The sequence below is a fragment of the Vigna radiata genome, chromosome 8, assembly GCF_000741045.1.
Source record: "Vigna radiata var. radiata cultivar VC1973A chromosome 8, Vradiata_ver6, whole genome shotgun sequence".
Classification (NCBI taxonomy): Eukaryota; Viridiplantae; Streptophyta; class Magnoliopsida; order Fabales; family Fabaceae; genus Vigna; species Vigna radiata.
Window position 1 is genome coordinate 40,803,271 of NC_028358.1, and position 22,238 is coordinate 40,825,508.

The following is a 22,238-nucleotide window of genomic DNA, read 5'->3' on the forward strand; positions in this document are numbered from 1 at the left end:
TGAGTTTATTGAAGGGGAGTGTTAGAATAAGTATTAAATTAGGGTTTAGGATTTAGAGTTTAGGGAGGATTTAAGATTTAGGGTTAGGATTTAGAGTTTATTATTATTAGTATTTTTAGTTGTTAATTAAACTTTTAATCATGCCAACAAACTGCTATATCATGTATATAATTTTCTGAGGCAGTTTTTCCCCACAGGACTTTGCATTTTTCCCCCTTGTTTGGATGCTTGTTATTTGGCTCTTCCCGCCAGTGCTACAAAAGGATCTGCATTGTTTATAATGTTATGAATCGTCATTTACACTGTGAGGTTATACAGAAATTTCCTTTTTCTAAATGCTAGACGACTATGTTACTATAATTTCATGAATTTTTACTTTTGTATCATCTTATCTTGTAGCATCAAACTAGTGAGAATGTAAAAGTTACAATATTATGCTTTATGTTTTTGAATGTTTAGTAATAATCAATCAATTTTATTTACTGTCTTCATGATTTGGTAAATGTTGTTTGTGTTTAAGGGAGAATTGTCATCTGTTAGGGCTTGGACCGTTATATTTTGTAAATCAAGAGAATGGTTAATTAATCTTGTGTAGAGCTGTCAAATTTATTCAAAATACCAAGGCCAACCCTAGCCTTTTTTACACGGGGGCCTATTTTATTTGACCCACATCTTAGGGAGCTTTGAAAGCCCCCAGCCCCCAAAAGCCCCAAAAAGTTGGCTTAGATTAAATTAGGGTTGGGTTAGTTCCCCAAAACCTTATTCCTCTCATTCTCCAAAGTCTTCCAATAAAACATTTCTCCTCCTCCTCAGCCTTGTGCTTCTTCTTGTGTCCCTTTCTCTTGGATCATTTGACATGTGTATCCTTGGTATAATTAACTCTCCCAATTTTTCCGTGTGATTTGGCTGCTTAATTTCATTTTCTCTTGTGTTATTTTGGCTCCATGTTACATAGGAGTATAAAAGTAGGAGTCAGTCCTCACCCTATAAAGCTGGAATCATCTTCTTGGTTCACCTAAGCTGGTTTTAAAGAAATGATTAAAGTAACAAACCAAGGTAAAACAAATGATAAACAAAGTTATTTTTTTATTACGAACTAGACTATTGCAAAACACACTAGCCACACTAGCCACATCAGCTGATAAAAAGTTACATTGAAACCAACAGAAAAATAACAAATTATTAACAATATACAGGTTTAATAGTAACCATGCTCGTGTTCGATGAACTGGTTGAACTTTTTTATGCATTTTTATTTTAATAGAAGCAAAACGTACGTGATGCAACAACAACATCTTTTGTATTTTATACCGAAATGAGGTTTGAAAAAATATAATTCATTTTTGTTTAAGTTATATATTACAAAGTAACATTTATAAAAAAATAATTATTTACTTAATACTCATTAAATTATTCTTAATGGATTAAAATTTAATTATATCAAGATAAAATATTACTAAATCATATGTGATAAGAAATTAAAAATTTTGTTAAAAATTCATTAGATAAATAGTTTTAACNATATTTCTATCAACTAATTAAAATATAAATATTTTCCAAAATCATTTTTGCTAGTATTACAAATTTTATCTTGTATTAAATCCTTAGTTTATTTTAATTTTTCTCATTAAATCTTCTACTGCATCCAAACTTTATTTCAATTCTATGTTTTTTATGATCAAAAGTAAAATTTAATACTTATTCTAAAAAGTGTAAATACACGATGTATGTATGGATTTAGTATGTGTTATATGTACGATGATATTTAAATGAAATAGAAAGTGGGAATTAAGTATCATGTTAAAAGGACCATGAGGAATATCATAGTATTATGCCTGATGTAATGTATTGAAATAAGGGTTCTGGTATTGGGTGATGATTTTGCTATTCTTAATAACTGATTATAGGTATTTGACGGATTAATCTTGGTGTGTGGTAGTTTGATAGAGTGGTAGTATGGTTTGGACGAATTGTTTTCCCACACACGGGATATGTCATATATCAAATTTATGGAGTTTTTTTATATATATAAAATCACTTTTAACTAAAAATATAAAAATAATGAATTTATAATTTTTTTATGTCATTTTAATTTTGTTGTTTTTTTATATAATATAGAACTTTAATTTACCTTTAGATTATTTTCAATATGAAATTATCACTATGATGTAAGTAGATGAGGACTTGTCTCTATATCAGATGTTAAGTGGTGGTGATGGAGCAGAAAATCAGTTTTAGACTTTGGATTTATGTGTATATGTTTATAGTTGTGTATAGGCTCTTTAGATAAACTTCTATCTACACTTTTAACTTTTACGTGTAAAGAGTTGTGTTGAATAATATTTTATCCTCTCTCTTGATATATGTTATAGAATTATGATTACTCTTGGATAAATGTAAAAATTATGGTTACTCTTTTATATAGACTCTTTCGATAAACTTCTATCTACACTTTAACTTTCAAGTGTAAAGAGTTGTGTTGAATAATATATTATCCTCTCTCTTGGTATATGTTATAGAATCATGGTTACTCTTGGATAACTGTAAAAATTTATATATGTTTTCCTAATGATTGTTCTAGTTTATTGATGCGTAATCTATCCTATGATAATGTTAATATTATTGAAAATTTGGAATGTTTTAAAATAATAATAAGAAGAAGAATAATAATAATAATAATTATTATTATTATTACTATTATTATTATTATTATTAAAATCATTTTTATTATTAAAATCATTCTTATTACTATTAATAAGCATTAGATACCGATTTAGAAGATGTGGGTGTTTAGAACATAATACCATATAAAAAGGTGTAAAGAGTATATCTTATTTATTATTATTATAATTATTAATATTATTATTATTCTTTTAATAAATAGGACCTTTCGTTAATAATAGTAATAATAAAAATAATAATAAATAATTATACATAAATATATAGGTATAATGATCATTATACTTATGATAATGACCCTCTATTATTATTGTTATCCTTATTATTATTAACATTGTCTATATTATAATATTATTACTAATATACAATATTATTATTATTATTATTATTATTATTATTAGTAGTAGTAATAATAAGAAGAATAATAATAAGAATTATTATTATTATGCTATATTAGTATAATATGAGACCATTTATTAATATCATGACAAGGATTATTATTAATAAGGAAACCATTATTAAATATTGATGTTAATAATAATGATAATACCAATAATTATTATTATTATTGTGCGACTATTATTCTTTTAATAAATTAAAAATTATAGGATTCTCATAAACATCTTTCCTGAGATCACCGCCACAAGTTCATCAAATCTTAGTTTCCAGAGATTTTCAGAAGCAAGGCAGATGATAGACTATTACAGAAAAGCAAAACAAAAAAAATAAAAAAGTATAACAAGATTATACAAACCAGTGCTGCAAAACCACCAAGAAAAGGAAAATAAAACACAAAAAAGAAGAGAGAAGAATATCACACTAAGGAGTAGTAGGATACGTGCATTATTAATTAATTAGTAAAAATATATTGGGCCAACAACTTTTTGCAAGGCTGTTATTAATAATAATGTTATGGTTTAAACCTCTTTTTGTTCTCTAAGTTATGAATGAATGTTCAGTTTAGTTTCCGGTTTTAAAGATGTAAACCTTTGTTTCCTAAGTTATAAAAAATATATCAAATGAGTCATTTTTTTATGTTCATGGTCAAAGTACAAAGAACAATCTAAAGTGTTATTTTTATTAAGAAACAAATCAGAGCAATCTAAAGATTAGCCGTTGTTAAGAAACAACCAAAAACAATATTTCAAATCAAAAAAATGACTCATTTAATACATCTTTTATAATTTAAGAATAAAAATTTATATTTTTAAAAACGGAACTAAATTGAATATCCGCTTATAACTGGGACCAAAAAATTTAAACCTAATAATTATAAATAACACTATAGACCAATCACATAATAATTCGTAAAGAATATTTAAATAATGTAAAAAAATTATTCTAAATTAATGAAAAAGATAGAGAAGAGAGAGTGTAAGAATGGGTGAAATGATGTCTTAGGTGAGAAGATACGACAAGAAATCAGGACGAAACCCTCAAACCTCGAGATACTGAATTTATTCATCACTATATATTACTAAATCAAACCCACCAAACAAAACCATATCTTCCTTCTCTTGGTAGCCTCTTCGGTCTCCCTCTAACAGCCGCAAGTCATGTCTGTGCAACTGTGGGAGACCTTGAAGGAGGCCATAGTGCTCTACACTGGCCTAACTCCTTCCACCTTCTTCACGGTGCTCGCCCTAATTCTGGCCGCTTACTACGTCGTTTTGGGTTTCTTTGGGGGGCAGCCGGAGCGGCCCCGCCCCCGCCACACCGAGGAGGAGGAGATGCCGCCTCTGCGGCCGCCAGTCCAGCTCGGTGAGATCACCGCTGAGGAGCTCAAAGCCTACGACGGCACCGATACGGGTAAACCCTTGCTCATGGCCATCAAGGGACAGATCTACGATGTCTCCCAGAGCAGGTTTAACTTCACACAAAGCCCACCCGTTTTTTCTTAATTTGTTCTGTGTTTTGTTTCATTTTGATGGTCCGTGCTTATTTTGGGTATTTTTTTGTGTTCTTAGTGAATGCCTTCCAAATTAGTTTTTCTTTTTTTTTTTTTTTAAATTAACCTTGTTCAGTTATTGTTTCTGGTATCATGTATTACTTTTCTCTCTTTACATTTTTTCGAGTTATGCATTTTCTGCTGCCTTTTTGTGTTGATTGTTAGTGTATTTCAAATTTGTGAGTTTGGTTGGGGGTACTTTTTGCTTTTGTAAAAATCAGGTTTTCCTTTCTGTATGTAGCTGTTTTTGTTGTTATTGTGACATGTTATGAGAGGATAACTTGTTCCTCGTATATTATTGAGGACCTGCTTGTTTTAAATTTGAGTAGAGCTAGTTTTGAACTGTACCTGATTACAATTGCACTGCGGGTCTCAAGTGTTTTTTGAGTATGTTGTTTGATGAAAAGTCTGGGAATTGATTTTCTAACCACAGAACAAACATGCAAAGTACATGGTTTAAGTAGAAAATCTGAAGGTTGGATTTCAAAGGTCGAACATGGATTTATAGAAACTTTTGTTTTGTGGAAGGCCTTGTTCGGTTTTTAAGGCTAAATTTCTGTCATCCCCGTCGACATTAACTTCTACTGGTTGCTTTATTGAGTGGAACTTTCATTGTTTACTGATTAGTCCCACTACACCTTGACGCATCTCAATGATGGAATAATGTAATGCTCGCCGTGATCTTTATTTTTATTGGACTAACTTTGTTTGAGATGGACTTGGATGTGGCATTGAGTAATCTAGTTCTGTAACGTCAACTATTTTCGTTTGAGAAACTGTTTCGTGAAGCTGAATTATGGAAATAATCGTCATTGCTACCTAACTTATTTCTCCTGGAACTTGCCCCCCTTATTTTCAATTAATTTTTATCACTGCAGGCCTTGTTTGTTTCTGTTGTAATGTTTTCTATTTTCATACCTCAGCCAAACTTTCCCTTCTTTAAGAGAGCATATGCTTTTAATAGTAAAATTTAACAAACTGAAGTGATACATGATTTCGCTTGACAACATAGTTCATTTTCTATCGGTGAAGAATGAAATATGTACATATGTGCAATGGTTTTCTTTTTTGTTCCTTAATATATTTTAATTGGGCTTTAACACAACTGTTTTTATCATGTGGAATTATGTCCTTCCAGGATGTTTTATGGACCTGGTGGACCTTATGCTCTATTTGCTGGAAAGGATGCCAGCAGGGCTTTAGCTAAGATGTCTTTTGAAGAGAAAGATTTGACTGGGGATATTTCTGGCCTTGGCCCATTTGAGCTTGATGCTTTACAAGATTGGGAATATAAGTTCATGAGCAAGTATGTAAAGGTTGGAACTGTGAAAAGTGAACTTCCTGTGACTGAATCAGAGTCCACCGCAGAACCATCAGAAACTACTTCCCGTGATATTGATACTGCTTCTGCTGTCAAGCCCAATGAAGATGGCAAATCAGAAATTGGTGCTGTTAAAAGTGAAGAAACCCCTTCAAACATTGATGCAGAAAAAGAGAACATTAATCCAGGAAAAGAAGAGTGATCTCCGAGTTGTCCCACAATGCCCATGACGAAATGGAGAAAAAGAAAAATCTGCATTGTAAAGACTGAGGAAATGTAACGCAAGCTTTTTCGAAGATAAATGTAGGTCATCTCCTCTGATTCTCCCTTTATTTGAATATTCGGTGTTATAATAATCAACTGTGGGTAATTTTTTCAAATTTCATAGTATGTACGTGTTATATTAGACTGGTAAGCTTTATTGAATAAATATTTTTCTGTGAAAAAAAAAACGAAGCATAATTAGTCTTTCATGTCTGGGTGCATGGTATAGCTAGTTACACATAAAATTTCGATTACTGAAAATTCAGAGACATATATAATGATGCCAGGAATGGATGGTGTGTTGGTGCTTTCTGTTTCTGAATGCTGATCTTTCTCGAATTAATGCGTTTATTGCATTGCTACCTAAAACTTGGAAGAAGGGCTTTTTATTCGTTGAGAGTAGAAGTACTGAAAAAAGTCTAATGAAATTAAAGTAAAATAAAGCAGCAAAGAAATTTGGCAGGTTCTGTGGGTTATACATGTCAGCAAAGAAAATGGTACTGCTGATGAGATGGGCCAGAGGGAAATGTAAGCAAAACCAGGGTGAAAGAAAATAAAGTTTCATTTTGAACTTGTAGATTATTTGTTTGGGAGGAAGGAGGAAGGGATAATTTTGAACTTTCAGACTGGCTACTACACAAGAAAAGTATTAACTCTCAAGCATTCCTCCTCATCCTCCTCCCATAATGAATAATCAGTCACTCCATCAAATGTTTATATGATTATTTGAAATATCTATTTCTGAAACAATAATATTTTTGTGGTCGTTGTGAATTTTTAACAAAATTGAAACATAAAGCGTGGTCCAAAATAACCCAAATATGATGATATATTTGTATGAAGAGATATGATGAAATATTGGACAGAAAAGTGGTTTTCATTGCAGAACCTCTATTTAATACGGGTTGCTCTGTACCACGAACAAATGAAGGACCAGCCTTGGAATGATTATATTGATGAGAGTTGCATCTTTTGAAATAATTCTTCAACATGGTTTGTTGTAAGGCAAGTAATTGAAAGTTGAAGGTTTGTTGTTTTTAGGGGTCACGGAATGGGTAGGCCTATTCTTATTGCTCTCTTAAAAATCATAGGGTGTTTCATCCTACACCTCTAAGCTCTCATCCTGCAACTCCAAAAATTATCATTTTAACCTTAATCAATATTATTTTAATATTTTTTCTTTCTTCATAAAGTCATTCTGCACTTTTCTAATTTTTTTCTCTTTCTTATTAAAATCAACTTACATCCTCCTAAAGTTTTCTCTCTCTTATTAAAATCATTCTACACTACTTTAATAGATTTGAAAATATATACAGTTTTTTTTATAAATTTTTTAAATTTCATTTTGAGATTTAAAATTTAATAATAATTTAATTTAAAATTTTAATATTATTTAATATATGTTTATATCTTAATAATTAAAATATAATTTTTATTATTATAATAGTTATGTTAAAAAAAAAAAAGTAACTAAAATAAAAGTAGCAATAATAAATATTAAAAAAAATTGTTTAAAAATATTATAAATAATAATTTTATTTTTTATAATATGTACATATTTCAAAAATCTGTATATAATTTTATTTACAATTTTTATAATATTTATTATTGTTACTTTTATTTTAGTTACTTTTATTTTTATTTTTTTAACATAACTATTATAAGAACAAAAATTATACTTTAATAATTATTAAGATATAAACGTTTATTAAATAATATTAAAATTTTAAATTAAATTAAATAATTATTAAATTTTAAAACTCAAAATGAAATGTAAAAAATTTATAAAAAAAAACTGTATAGATTTTAAAATCTATTAAAATGGTGTAGGATGACTTTAATAAGAGAGAAAAAAATTAGAAGAGTGTAGATTGACTTTAATAAGAAAGAAAAAAAGTTAGAGGGGTGCAGAATGACTTTATGAGGAAAGAGAAAATATTAAAATAATGATGATTAAGGTTAAAATAGTAATTTTTGGAGGTGCAGGATAAGAGTTTGAAGGTGTATGATGAAACACTCAAAATCATATGGTCCGGATTAACCCACCTATAAAACAAGCTAAATTTTTTAAGTCATCCTCCTGCCATTTTTGTACTTTTTTTAAAAAATTTTATAAATATATAAACATTAAAATATATTTAATTATATAAACATTTTCTAAACTTGTAATTAATTAATCTAATTAGTTAAATTTAAATAATTATTATGTTTACATGTTAAGTTATTTTTATAATTAATAATTGAAACTTAATTTATAAACATTAATTATTTAATATATAATCTGATCCTATATATATAATAAAATCAAACCTTATTATATACATAAACTGATCCTATATATATATATATATATAATAAAATCCAACCTGAATAGATAATTATGAAAACCTAAATTTTTATATGGTATATAGCATTTTTCTGTTGGTCAGTCTAATCAGGGAGTCAACACCTTCACAGTGATAAAATAAAAAATAAAATAAAACTTGGCATGAAGAAAATGAAGGTGTTTGAATTCTGAAATAATTAATCAATTTTACGACAAAAGTAAAGTAGTTTATTTTCATATTATCATTAGAATTTTATTGGACAAAATTTATTCTTGATGTTATTCGAACTCATTATTACTCTCTGGCTTTAGCAGCCCTGTTGGAATTCTCCTTGTATTTAAAGTCTAAGGGGACCAGCTTCTTCTGCATTCCTTATCTCACACGAAACATATAACCTAGGGCAAAACAAACAAATTCAGTTTTTATAAATGCAAAATAAAGGTCAGGAAAAAGGTAATTTATCAACATTGGTATACCTACTAGATATTTATTCCAATAACACGGAAATAAAATAAAATAAAAATTAACCTTATTTCAATCAAGCTATCCTTATCTCAAAATCTCAGCTTTCCACCCAAAGAGAGAACCATTTTCAGCAACACATTTTATATGCTTCTCCTTTACTTCTAATGTAAATTACCTTTTAAAGTGTTGTATTGGATCGATACATCGAACCTATGTTATTTTTGGTCAATGTAAAATTGGCAATAGAATATTATGTAATAATTAGCAAACTTTGTCAAGAATTGTGCTTGTTTTTTCTTAAATTAACAACAATAATGTCAATATCGTGTTTATTTAACAAAGCAGCCTGCATGCCAGCTGATCCTCTTTAGTCGTGTTAGGTTTATTAAAATACAAAAAATATATTATTAAAAATATACTTATATGACGCATCATTGTTCCTTCTCCTTTCTTATCGTATTGGAATTTGTATATCAGCCGCTACAAACTGAAACATCGACGTAGGGCAATGAAATTTTAAACCTTTGCTTACATAAATCTAGTAGCACGACAAGCTAAGGTTTGAAAACATGTTAATGAAATCAGTGACGTCCATTTTCAATGCAATTTTCACACTCAAGAATTGACAACTTGGCACGTCGTATCATCAATGGATTAATTTGGCAGCCACTCATCGCTTTCTGAAAAGTCAAGTTTTGACATTTGGCATCAGGGACTCACAAATTATGCTCCTGAAATATTGTCTAAATAATTATTATATATTAATTTTCATATTGTTTTATGTCTATACGGTTAAGTATAGCCAGCCACGCCATTCCGTCATATTCCACTCTTCCAACGCATTCATACAAACTATATTTCTTCTTTCATTTTCTAGCTCCAAATATTTATCACAGTCATGAGAGTTTTAAAAATCTCAACCCCTTTTCTGATTCTCATTATCCTGCTCCTGTCTTCAGTGCAAGATTCATATTCAATCTCTCGTTTAGAGAACCGTGTAAAATTGGAAAGCAGATCATCAGAAAAGAAGATTTCATCCATGTTTATTCAGAGTTATTCTGCTATTCTTTCTTCTTTGAACTCTAGGAAGAGTAAGTTCAAGCAGATTCATGCAGTTTCTCATAGGCTAGTTCCCAGTGGACCAAACCCTCTTCATAATTGATCATATATACATGGTTGCAGATGGCATGCATATAAATAAACCAAACTGTCAATTTTAGATATCTTCAAGAGTTTAGTTACTGCTAGGGCTTTTTCCAGAGTATGTGCAAGTTCTTGAGTGATTATATAGTCTTGTAGATAAGTAACTATATAAAATTTGTGTTTTTGGTCTGTCTGTCTGGCTGAATATATGCATGTATTTACTTTATCTTGTAATCGTATTGAAGTTATGAATTCTTTCTTAGTCTTATTATACTAAGAGCTCTGTGATTTTATATATGCTGTGTTGGATGCTTCATTTCACATCTTAATTTTATTTCCAAATAGATTTTCTCTTATGTTTCTCCGCTGCTTGAGAATTCCAGAAACTACTAATTGTTAAAGACTTTTTCCTGTTGAGAGTTATTATATTGTATTTAGAAATCTAAGATTGAATTAAAATTTTCATATTAAATAAAAATGATAAAATTAAGTAACATGTGTGACATCCGGACACTGACGAGGACGGGGAGTAATCGTCTCTGCAAGAGGCACGGACAATAAACGACTTCTGGCAGATTTCCAGTGAAAGGGGCATATGGAAGAATCGAACATACACCCGAATGAGATGAATCTAGAGACTGTATAGGTATGAGACTATACGGTTGAAGAATAGCTTAAAGGAATTAATTTGACCACTCATATCAACAAAATGCATTTACTTTTCGGTAACCTAACCCATAAGAACTTCATGGTTAAACATGCTTAACCTAGAATAATTCAACATTCCTTGTAAGTTGCGAGATGCTAGAACATCTATTAAAAAAAATTACTTTAAGACTTTAAGTTAGAATAGTCATAATCTTTTATATATTTAAATTATGTCCCATTTTTCGTAATGAATTCTCTAATAACGTACGGGTTGTGCTTTTTTAATAGCAATATACATGTTTCTTAGAAAGTACCAACAATACTGACTTTTTATAAGCCATTAGCAGCCACTCCAATGATGACATTAGGAAGTAGAGTTTCATGTTTGTTCATGCTCACTGTACAGCTTTTTATTATCTTCCTCAACAACAAAAATAATGCTATTAATAACCTTTTAAGTGATTATAAAATTCAATAAATTTATCATATATATGCAATTAAATTCTTTGTAAAGGACTATACTGTATATGTGGATATAAAAAATAACTGTAAATAATTTACTTTTGTTTTTTTTTTAGAATTATAAAACAGGTCAATTGTATCAGAATGTTCTAAAATGACTATTTTTTAAAGTTTCATTAAAGTATAAAAAATTTATTGACTAAAGTTAACGAGACTTGAGAAAATATGTAGAAGGTGGCAAATGAAGAAGCCCAATTGAAAAGTGCAGCGCCTCAATGTGATTGTTGGGCAATGCCTAATGGGCTGAAAAAGGGTGGATATTACTCTTTGCACCTCCCGTTGATTTTTTGTAGTTGTATTTTAACTAGGATACACAGAAACTGATTTTCGTAACTTCAAATTATATGGAAGTTAGTTTACATAATGTATTAACGTTAACTACTTTACAGGTTTTCGATAGCATAATGTTGCAATATAATATGGAAGCTAGATTTCAAAGGTATTTCGATATAATTTCATTGTGGAAACTAGTTTTTACTTAATTTATTATCGTGATTACAGAGAAAATGTTTGAGTAAGAGAGATGAATGAGAAAGGGTTGAGAGGAATGAAGGAGGTGAATAAGGGTTTGAGGTTTCTTTTTTTAATTTTGAGAATGAAAATTATTAAAATAAGACAAATGTTTCTGATTTTTTTTCAATTAGGACTAGAGTAGGAATGATAAAAAAAAGGTTTGAGTGATAGAGATGAAAGAGAAAAGTTGAGAGGAATGAGAGAGGGGTTAAGGGTTTGGGAGTTCATTTTTTTATTTTTTTTATTTTGAGAATGAAAATTATTAAAATACCCTTAATCTTAAAACTTAGAATTTATGATATAAGGGTATTTTTGTTTACTAAAACTCGGTACACAGTGCTAAAATGTACCAACTGAAAAACAGGCGTACACAAGTTAGCAAACCCCATATATATATATATATATATATATTTGTATCTATCCGAGTCATTTCTATATATAACTAATTATGTACGTAAGTCCAAATATATTCAATAGCTCATGATCCAAATATGAGATAAAGTAATATTTTAATTACCCTTAAATAAGAAAAAAAATAACATTTATAAGATATAAAATTATGAAAGAAATATACGTGGTTGATAATGTTTTTTATATTTGATATTTGTATTTTTAAAAGAACTATAAATATATGACTGTATAATAGAAAGTGCAATCCTAGTGTTTAAGAAATCAATTTAGTCTTCTCGATAGGTTTTAGGTGCAGTTAAATTAGAAAATCTTATTGTTGTTGTATGGTAAGGTGTTGAGTGACCTTGTATGGTAAGGTGTTGACATCAGTACATATATCTCAATTTGTCAACTTCATAATTTATTTATATTCTTATGTTTGATTTGGAAATGAATTGTGTTATATATATATATATATATATATATATATATATATATATGAGATTTTATAATTGCATAAAGTGATTCTTTTATTTAGTCTACTTTTCTTATGTTGTCGTTTACTTGTGTTTGTTGTTTGATTTAAAATTATCATCTCATGGATGTGAATAAGGAAAGGTAAATAATAAGTAGAACAGATCTTAAACTACGAAGGCTTAGATGTATAATTTGCTTAGTGTAACAAATATTATCATTTGAGTTGTAATATAAAAAATCTTTAATATTGATAAATAGTTTTTTATGATAAAATTATTATATAAACTTAACTTATACTTATTTTTGGAATTACAATATTTTATATACTTTTTGAGTTATCCTATCTAGACATCTATTATAGATATTTCCTTAATAGTATTTAGATTATTTAAATGGAATATCAGACACAAAAATGTATTTGTATTTAGTTCAATTCATAATCATAAATTAAAACACATATTTCTCATAATAATAATATTATTATATTCAGGGACAAATAATTAAAAATGTATTAAACAAATATATTATCAAGTGAAAAGTGAAGACACATGTAATAAAAAAAAATCAGATAGACACTTAATTCTGACTCACACATAGCATGTCTCAAATGTTAAATTATATTTCTTTTCCATTATAAAACTTTATATACTGTAATGTCACAATTATTTGTTTAACATTTGTTCAATTTTTTAAATAATTATAATTACTGTAGTCAACATACCACAAATATTTTTTTTAATAACTTCCTGTAAATTAAATAATTGGAATACATAAGTTATTATTATACATGAAAAGGATACACTTTTTTTATTTTTTTATTTCCAATTTTACCTTCTTAATTATTACTTTTAAATCTCAATAATCATTTACAATAAAAAGTTATTTTTCAGCTTTATTAGTTTAATATCTATTTTTTTTAATTCAAATAATTACTAATCATAGAAAATTGTTTACCCTTTTACATTTTTGTAACTGTTACAAATTTCAATAAATACTCATAACAAAACAGTCATTTATACAATATTACTTAACATTTTGTATTTTAATAAATAAAATTTATTTATTCATTGCTATATATCTATAATTATAAATACTTTTTTTTTTAATTTTATCCTTTCAATTACTATTTTTATAACAAATAATTTATAGATTTACATGTTTCTCGTTATTATCGTAATACTAATATTACTATATTCATAGACAAATACTTAAAAATTTATTAAAGAAAATAAATTATCAAAAGGTGAAAAGCGAAGACGGTTATACTATGGAAAATTTCAGATAAATACCTAATTCGGACTCGCATGTATCGTGTCTCAAATGTCAAATTATATTTCTTTTTACCTATAAAACTTTATACATGGCAATGTTACAATTATCTCTTTAACATTTGTTACATTTTTTAAAATAATTACAATAACAGCAGTCAACACATATTTCTCATAATAATAATAATAATAAGTTATTATTATTATATTCACAGAGAAAATAGTTAAAAATGTATTAAAAAAGATAAATTATCATTAAAAAAAAAGTAAAAAATGAAGACATATATACTAATAATTGAAAAATTAGATAAATACCTAATTCTGACTTACGTTTCTCAGAGTCAAATGTCAAATTTTATTTTCCCTTATAAAAAGTTATATACGGTAATATCACAATTGTTTCGTTTCTTTAAATAATTACAATTACTCGGTCAACCTACCACAGATAATTATTTTAATAACTTAGTGTAAATTAAATAACTAGAATACATAATTTATTTAATAATAATAAATTAAAAATATATTTCTGATCATCATCACAGTAATAATAATATTGTTATATTCACAGTCAAAATTATTTGTAGGTGTTATTGAGAAAACAATATTTCTAAAATGTGAATTAATTATTGTTTAAGAGTTATTTTTGGATTATAAATATGTTGGTGTAGATTTGTACTCCCAACATATCCTCTGTTACAATCAAATCAATCATGAGTGCTCCAAAATTCTCAACAGTTGTTCTATTTGTCATAATTTTGTTGTTCTCAGTAGTAGATTCGTATTAAACCTCTGGTTTAATTAATTGCATTCTTTTGTTATCAGCAATAAAAGTTATTTAATATGCCTCACATTTTTTCTTATCAGATCGACCCGTGTGGCTAACCGTATGTTATTTTATATATCACCTAATTTACTTATAAATGTTGTATATATATTTTTTAAAATCCTCTTATTATTTTCATATATTAATTATTTGATGTAAAGTATGTTTTTAAGAAAACTTTTTAAGCTAGAATGAAATTAAATTCTAACTACGTATTCGTTAAATAAAACGAAAAAAATGTAATATAATTAGAAACTATATAGGGAGAAACCCTCATTGTTGGATATGACTTTATTGGAAAACGGAAAACAAATTCAAGCAATTCATAATCTAAAATCAAATCAATTGTATAGTCGTTACAAAGAATTAATCATCCAACGTTTAAACTTGCATACAAAACTCCATGAACAGTGAATGATGTAAATAGCATGAAACGAAGAATATAGAATATACAAAAAAAATGGCAAAACACTAAACTTTAAAGAATAAAGGTTTAATATCTATTTTGGTCCCTCTTTTGGGAGAGTTTGTTCAAAGTGGTCATCTCTTTTTTAAAAAGTTTACTTAAGTCCTAGCTTTTGCAAAAACTGTGCAAATAAGTCCTTTTTGCTAACGGCGTTAAAAAACTAACGACAGAGTTGTTTGCGTGGCCAAAATTAAATGACATGTCCAATTAGTCCAGTTAGGTGGAAAACTCAGCCAATAAGAGACTGCCACGTGGCAATCCCCTTTCCACTCAAGAAAAACCTAGAGGGTGAAGACCAGAGTTCACAAGATTGTTGTTCTTCAGTTTGTTTATGGTATTTGAATCAAGTGTCAGTGTCAATTGAGAAGAACAATCAAACTTTTGGTGAGCGTTTTCGGAGTTATGGGGATTGGTTTTATCTGATTCTTTCTTCTCCGCTATAAAATCCATAATCGTACATTCTTTCCCAAACCCTAATCCCCTTTTTGATTCATTGCAATTGCTTACAGTGAAAAAAGTGGGCTCATAGCAGATGATGATGATGACGCCAAACTTGAACCTGGAACCTGAAGAAGATTTCAAAATCTGCAGCCAAGTTGGATCAAATGTATTGCTGCAAGAAAAACCACAAGATTTTTTGGACATCATAAGATTTTTGGACAACATCTCACCGGTTTCGATAGGGAACTTTGTAAACTGTGTAACACTTCTCTATAACATTATAAAAAGGTTTGAATTGGCTTTGCACACATTCCTGGCAAAAGGTGCTCATTGCAAGGTTGAACATCCTTCCCATGGAATTTCTGGTTCTGAGTCTGCTACTGGTATTCATGCTGATTCTATTAACAACAAGGGAAAAAGTATAATTGATGGACCTTGCTACCAGTTGGAGGACAACAGTTGGTTTGTTAGGGATCCATCGAGACATTGTTTTTCATCAAATTCTTGTAATGAGCTCACGTTCAGTGATTGGGGAAGATATGAAACACACCTCCGCCGTAATGGAAGAGAGCATAGTTACCTTTGCCCANANAATCACGACTTGATTTTACCCCAAATCCTAATTTTATTTTAACCCTAACTTTTACATATTCCACGTCACATTTAATTAATTTTTTAAAACACATATCAATGCCACATCAGCTCTGCCGTTAACAAAGTTAACGCCGTTATAAAAAAGGACCTATTTAAACAGTTTTTGTAAAAGCTGTGACTTGAGTGAACTTTTTAAGAAAAGAAGGACCACTTTAAACAAACCCTCCCAAAAGAGGGATCAAAATAGGTATTAAACCAAGAATAAAAGATATAACTCAATTATGTAAACTAGAGAAATTATTTACTTTTAATTGCTGATTGCATTAAAGAAATTATTTACTTTTAATTATTATTGTATTAAAAATTATATATGAGATTAAAAATATAGATAAAATACTTTATTTATAATAAAAAAATAATGTTTAAAATATAAACTAAAAAATAATAATAATAATAATATAAGATAAAAAGTAAATATAAAATATGTAGTAATTTAAGATATATAACATTTTCAATTAAACTGACGTGTATAAATATATAAATTATATGTACTAAACATGTTAAAAAAATAATTAATTTTTAATTTTTATAGAGACTTAACAAAAATATTTGTTAATTAAAAATTTGAGTTAACAAACTTAGTTTTATATCTCCGTATATAATAATTTTTGAATAAAATAAAAATTATTTTCTTCTCTCGTGATTCTAACAAATATAAAAGGCAACTTGATTCTTATATAAGTGTCATTTGATTATATAAATTATAATTTTTTAAAAAAATATTTAAACTAGATAAGATCACATGTGACTAAGGCTATAATTTTATATCTTCTTTATTAGATATTGTTACAATATTTAGTTTGTCTAACGTGATTTGACGTCAATCATGATCGACTAAAATAATGTTCACAGATTTTGAAAAATACAAATATAAAAAGATGAGAATAATATATGATAATTTAAAAATATATAACATTAAAAGAAATTACGTATAAAACATAAATCTTTACAAATGACTCATGAAAAGAAATTAGAAAACCTCACTTACTTATCGAAATTGAAAAATAAAATACAATAGTTGATTACGAGAAAGAATATGTCTCAACAACAGTCACAAAAGTTTTGTTTTCCTTCTTGCAACTAAAATTTGTAATAAATAATATTATAACTAAAATATGTGTAGATGAAAGTTACACTTTCATACTATTATTCATTGATAATAAGTAGAGTCATTTTTAATATTATGGTTATTGATATAAACTTAAATCAAAAGGTTTATGACGTGAAATATTATCCAACTTGAACTTTTTTTTTTCTAGGAAGCCAGACGAAAAAAATATATATTCCAGAAGAGAAATCAACAATGCATAACAAGAAAAAAAGAGACAGAAAAAGAAAATTAGATGACATACATTATCGAACAATAACCTAAAACAATATTTTCGAAAAGAAATACACTTAAAGCACTTTATTTCTTTTTCCTAAATCACTTATTACATCTATTTCTTCAACTAGAGGAAATAAAGAGACAATTGTCAATGATTGGCAGTATTATTTATTATACTGTTATATATATATATATATATATATATATATATATATATAATGTATATAAATAATTAATCACCTTTTTATATTTATTCACTATAGTTTTTTTTTTTTTTTTGTAATTATACATTGTAATTTAAAATTATCATCAAAGATAAAATGGGGAAACAATTTATGAATGGGTTACTTTATTTTCACTATAATTTAATATTTTTTTAGTTAGTACTTTTGTAAAGTTTATATTGTATTTGAAAAGGACATTAACAATATATGAATAATTTGTATAAACTAAAGGAGAAATTATGGATTTTTGTAATTTAAAAATAATTTATTTATAATTATTTTTGTAAATATGGATAAAGGAATTTTCTTTTTTTATTTATATTTATTTTCCAATTTTATCCTTTAAATAATTTTTTTTAAGTTAAGATTTTCATTTTATTAATTTGACACTTTAAGTATTTTTGTTTATATTTAATCGTTTTTTAATTTGATATTTTTTTAACTTAATATTTTTTAATTATTAAATTATCTGCAAAATAAATAAAATAATTTACAATAAAATTATAAAAATTATTTATATTTAAATTTATAATAATAATAATAATAATAATAATTTTATTATCTTTATTATTTTTAAAAAATAATCACAGTGAATATGTTTTCCCAGGTTTTTATTATTTTTTATTGTGCGGATAAAACACAAGAAAAAAGGAGTCTATTTTTATTATTTTATTTTGAAAAACAGTCTTATTCTTTAATTAGCATTTGTAACTTCACCCCGAGACCAAACACGGCAATCCATTTCAAGGTACACAGGTCTCTCTCTCTCTCTCTCTCATGGTGTTTTCACTTCCATCTTAGATTTTCAATTCCCGTAGCGAGAAAGACGGAACATTACTTTTTTTTTTTTTTTGGCTCTCTCAATTTTGACGGTGGGAGTGCTAAACTTCAAATTTATCAAAGGTTTTCTTATCGCTATGAATCTTCATTTTTTTTATTTGATCTATGTATACCTCCCTTTCTCCTCAATGAGGACTCAGTCAACTATCAAATGCGCTCATTGCTGGTGAATAACATACTCTCTACAATGAAATCCTATCTTTTCTGTTTGTTTATGAAGTTCCCTATCATGCCTTTGGATTTAGTAAATGGAAATTGCATTATTTCATGCGTCAACGCCTATAGTTGTTCATTCTTCTCCCAGATTGGAACCTAATCCTAATGTTCGATTTTTTTTTTCTTTTTCATTTCTAATCGTGTAATGAAGTTGCCCTTTCTTTCTGATAGCCGTCCCTTTGTCTCTCTCTCTCTCTTTTTTTTTTTTCGTAAGCATGGAATATGATGCCCGATGTCTTCCATTTATGTTGGTTGAATCTGTTACTTTTGAAAGATTATCGACTTTGTACCACGGATTTGGAAAAATTTGTAAGAGATCAAAGTTTTTTATATTCTTTTTGTAGTTGCAACTCACCACCAATTGATGGTAATTTAATTTGGAGTTTTAGAATCGTGTGGTACATTGATCACGGCCGAGTTTTAAGTTCATGCAAATGTGTACACCTAATGATGGATGAATGGAGTGAAAAGCGATGATGAGATGGAAGGAAATAACATTACCCTCGAATGGTTAACATTGTTTATAACTTACGGTTTCAAATTCTAAAAGGCATCGGTTTGCACTTCCTTCTCAGGAACCAGATTCAGGGGAACAAGAGTGTTGGGTTGAGATTAACATGGGTTACTTTCCATTCAACTTTTTTAACAAGTGAACTCTAAATGTCTTCTTTTCATTAAGAAGGATATTAGGGAATAATTGGTTGGTTTCATCCTATGTCCCAAAGTTTAGGTGCGGAGGGAGGTGATTGAATGGAATTGAAAACTAAGTCGCTTTCATCCTTTTCAATCAATTCAAACTTAGTACACTTTTTAATTAACATGGCTGCAAAGATAACTTTATTTCTTGAAGACATGTTTGCATTATTTACTAATTCTTCCTGTGAAATAATTTGTTAGTTTAATTTCCTTTGTTTTTTTTTTCTTATTTATAATGTATTTGATGAACTTTGTCTTGTCTCTCTTCACAGGCATTTTGTGCTGGCTTATATTTAAGTGATTGTCCATGTTAATATATATGCACCCAACAGAAATTCTATAATTATTAGTTGATATGGTCCGGTTATTTTTATTGGAACACTTGGTTTTTGTGTGTTTCATTTGCTTCTTTATGAAATACTCAATTGATGTATGTACTTATAACTGCAATGGGCGTTATTTTACTTGTTTTGAATGTTGTTTCGTTAAAGATTTGGCTCTCTTTCCTTAATCGTTCCTGATTGTTTCTTTCTTTATTTTGTTTTGAAAGCTCAAGGACTTACCACATAAACTTGTTTCTTTGACCAGTTAACCAAGCCACGCCTGAGGATAGTTTTTTCATACCTTTGATGTTCGAAGGGCTCTTCCATCTGCCAAAATGAAGTAATACTAGCAGTCTGGTTTGTTTTATTGTGCTTATTTGATTTCGGAATAGAAAATTAATATCACGTGTCTTCCCTTTGTTTTCACATTGCAGGGGACATGTAAGATGGAATGAGGCTAATATTGGAGAAATTGAAGCAAATAAACCCGTGAGGCAAAAAATTACTGAACCTAAGACTCCGTATCATCCTACGATTGATGATGAAAGTATGTAAACTATAGAAACAGAGTGCTAGCTTCTACTTACAGTTAAAATTTCTTTTAATGGTCTTAAACAAGAAGTGTGACTCAAAATGTTGTGATTTACAACATTTTTCTACCAGTAACAAAGAATGTATTCAAAGAATTGTTTTAGAAAATGTGTTGCTAGCATTTCTCATAGAAATAATATTAGCAGGAAATAGGAGATACTTTATTATTTTCAACTGAACTCTATTGCTTTTAGTCTTCTGGCAAGTGAGTATTAAATTCTAATCTTTAGTTTGTCTTCCACTTGATTTGGTATTTTAAAATGTTAACACTAAGGGCTTAATGCAATTCTGCTATGGAGTTTGTTGAAGATCCTTGTTTGTACTCTATATTTTAAGTCACTTTATGTGGGGCTACTTTTCATATGAATAATCTTTTAGGTTCTCCATCCCCTGTTCGAGGAGGCTTTGACGAATGTATTGAAGATCAAAATGACTCTGCCAATTCTGAAGGAAATGCTTTCAATAATGCGCTCTCTTCTAGCAGAACAGGAACTAAACAATCTGACGGCTGGACATCATCTGAGGATGAAGTACAAGAAACTGAAGACGAGGAAGGTAATGATAGATGGTCATTCGGTGTTTATAATATTGATCATTACTGCAGATCTCGCGCTTATTCATGAGAAACTTGTGTCGGTGATCAAGTTCTAATACCCATAATTTATATTTTTTGAGAGAAGTAAATAACATCCCTCGAACTTTGGTTCTTAACCAGGCTGATGGTGTTGTATAATTCAAGTAGCTGACCAAAATAAGCTTTTTGATAACATCTTTTTAATTTTGACATGATATTTAATCTGAGACTAGTCCTCAGAAAATTTCATTTAATCTGTGTTAAAAGGGGGAATTCATTTAAATTTGTGTTAAGACAGCTACAGGAAAGGTCTGTGCAGTACAGCGAGTTTAGTAAATATTGAACAAGTTGATTCTGTCTGTCTAAGTCAGGACTTCGGACAGATCATGCATATATCTTTAGTCCTCACCGAGAACTCTGGGCAGTTTTTTCATACTGCACCCTGGGACCAAGAGGCTGGAGTAATTTTTTTGTATTGGTAGATTAGCTATTCTAATCTGACCCAGTCTATTTTATTCTTAAACAGATAAAAGTCTGAGTTTTAAGGAACACAGAAAGGCCCACTATGATGAATTCCTCAAAGTCAAAGAACTGCAACAGAATGCTTCTATCCTAGAGGATGCAAGTGACGAGGATAACGGCGCTGAGCATACCAAGGGGGAGGGGGAAAATGGCTCAACTTCTTCGCCGAGTTGTACCTGAGAGAGGCCGACATCGAGGAGAAAATGTTTCATCAATGCCCACTCCAGCAAATAAAAACCCTTCATTAGCCTGTGTGTATGACGGGGATTAGCTGTATTATTGTGTCTTTTGTGTGTAAAATATCTTTTCTTTTTTCACCGGGTATGTCCATTCGATCTTGCATGCTCCATTTAGGTTGTAGACTCTCTTGTAATATGCCAAATTAGATTTCCTTTTGGCTAGCAACAAACTTCCTGACTATCAACAAACACTCCAAATATCATGCTTATATTGCATTGATGTAAGCACTCCAATATTTTAGCAGCTAAGGTTGCATGCTTAGACGGATCAAATTGTATTGATTTTTAATTATGGAATTTTAGCTCTGCAGCACCTCATTTTTTAACTCGAAGGATA

General features: G+C 28.6%; 2 protein-coding genes across 6 annotated transcripts; both read left to right on the top strand.

Annotated features, from left to right (window-relative positions):
* The first annotated feature begins 4,163 nt into the window (after nt 1–4,163).
* LOC106769712 (membrane steroid-binding protein 1) lies at nt 4,164–6,421 on the top strand. 2 transcript variants are annotated; one of them, XM_022785624.1, is made up of 3 exons: nt 4,164–4,543; nt 5,766–6,085; nt 6,227–6,421. In XM_022785624.1, the coding sequence occupies exons 1-3, from the start codon at nt 4,236–4,238 to the stop codon at nt 6,247–6,249; spliced, it is 651 nt and encodes a 216-aa protein (XP_022641345.1). In that variant the 5' UTR covers nt 4,164–4,235; the 3' UTR covers nt 6,250–6,421. The 2 variants fall into 2 exon arrangements, with proteins under 2 accessions (XP_022641345.1, XP_014510924.1); XM_014655438.2 differs by having other exon boundaries at nt 4,166–4,543; nt 5,766–6,421.
* A 12,177-nt stretch (nt 6,422–18,598) lies between these two features.
* LOC106769620 (protein phosphatase inhibitor 2) lies at nt 18,599–22,211 on the top strand. Of its 4 annotated transcripts, none has more exons than XM_014655307.2 (5): nt 18,599–18,648; nt 20,241–20,315; nt 20,410–20,522; nt 20,945–21,121; nt 21,667–22,211. In XM_014655307.2, the coding sequence occupies exons 2-5, from the start codon at nt 20,311–20,313 to the stop codon at nt 21,840–21,842; spliced, it is 471 nt and encodes a 156-aa protein (XP_014510793.1). In that variant the 5' UTR covers nt 18,599–18,648; nt 20,241–20,310; the 3' UTR covers nt 21,843–22,211. The 4 variants fall into 4 exon arrangements, with proteins under 4 accessions (XP_014510793.1, XP_014510792.1, XP_022641346.1 ...); XM_014655306.2 differs by having other exon boundaries at nt 18,615–18,656; XM_022785625.1 differs by lacking the exon at nt 18,599–18,648 and adding an exon at nt 18,765–18,803.
* Nucleotides 22,212–22,238: the final 27 nt, after the last annotated feature.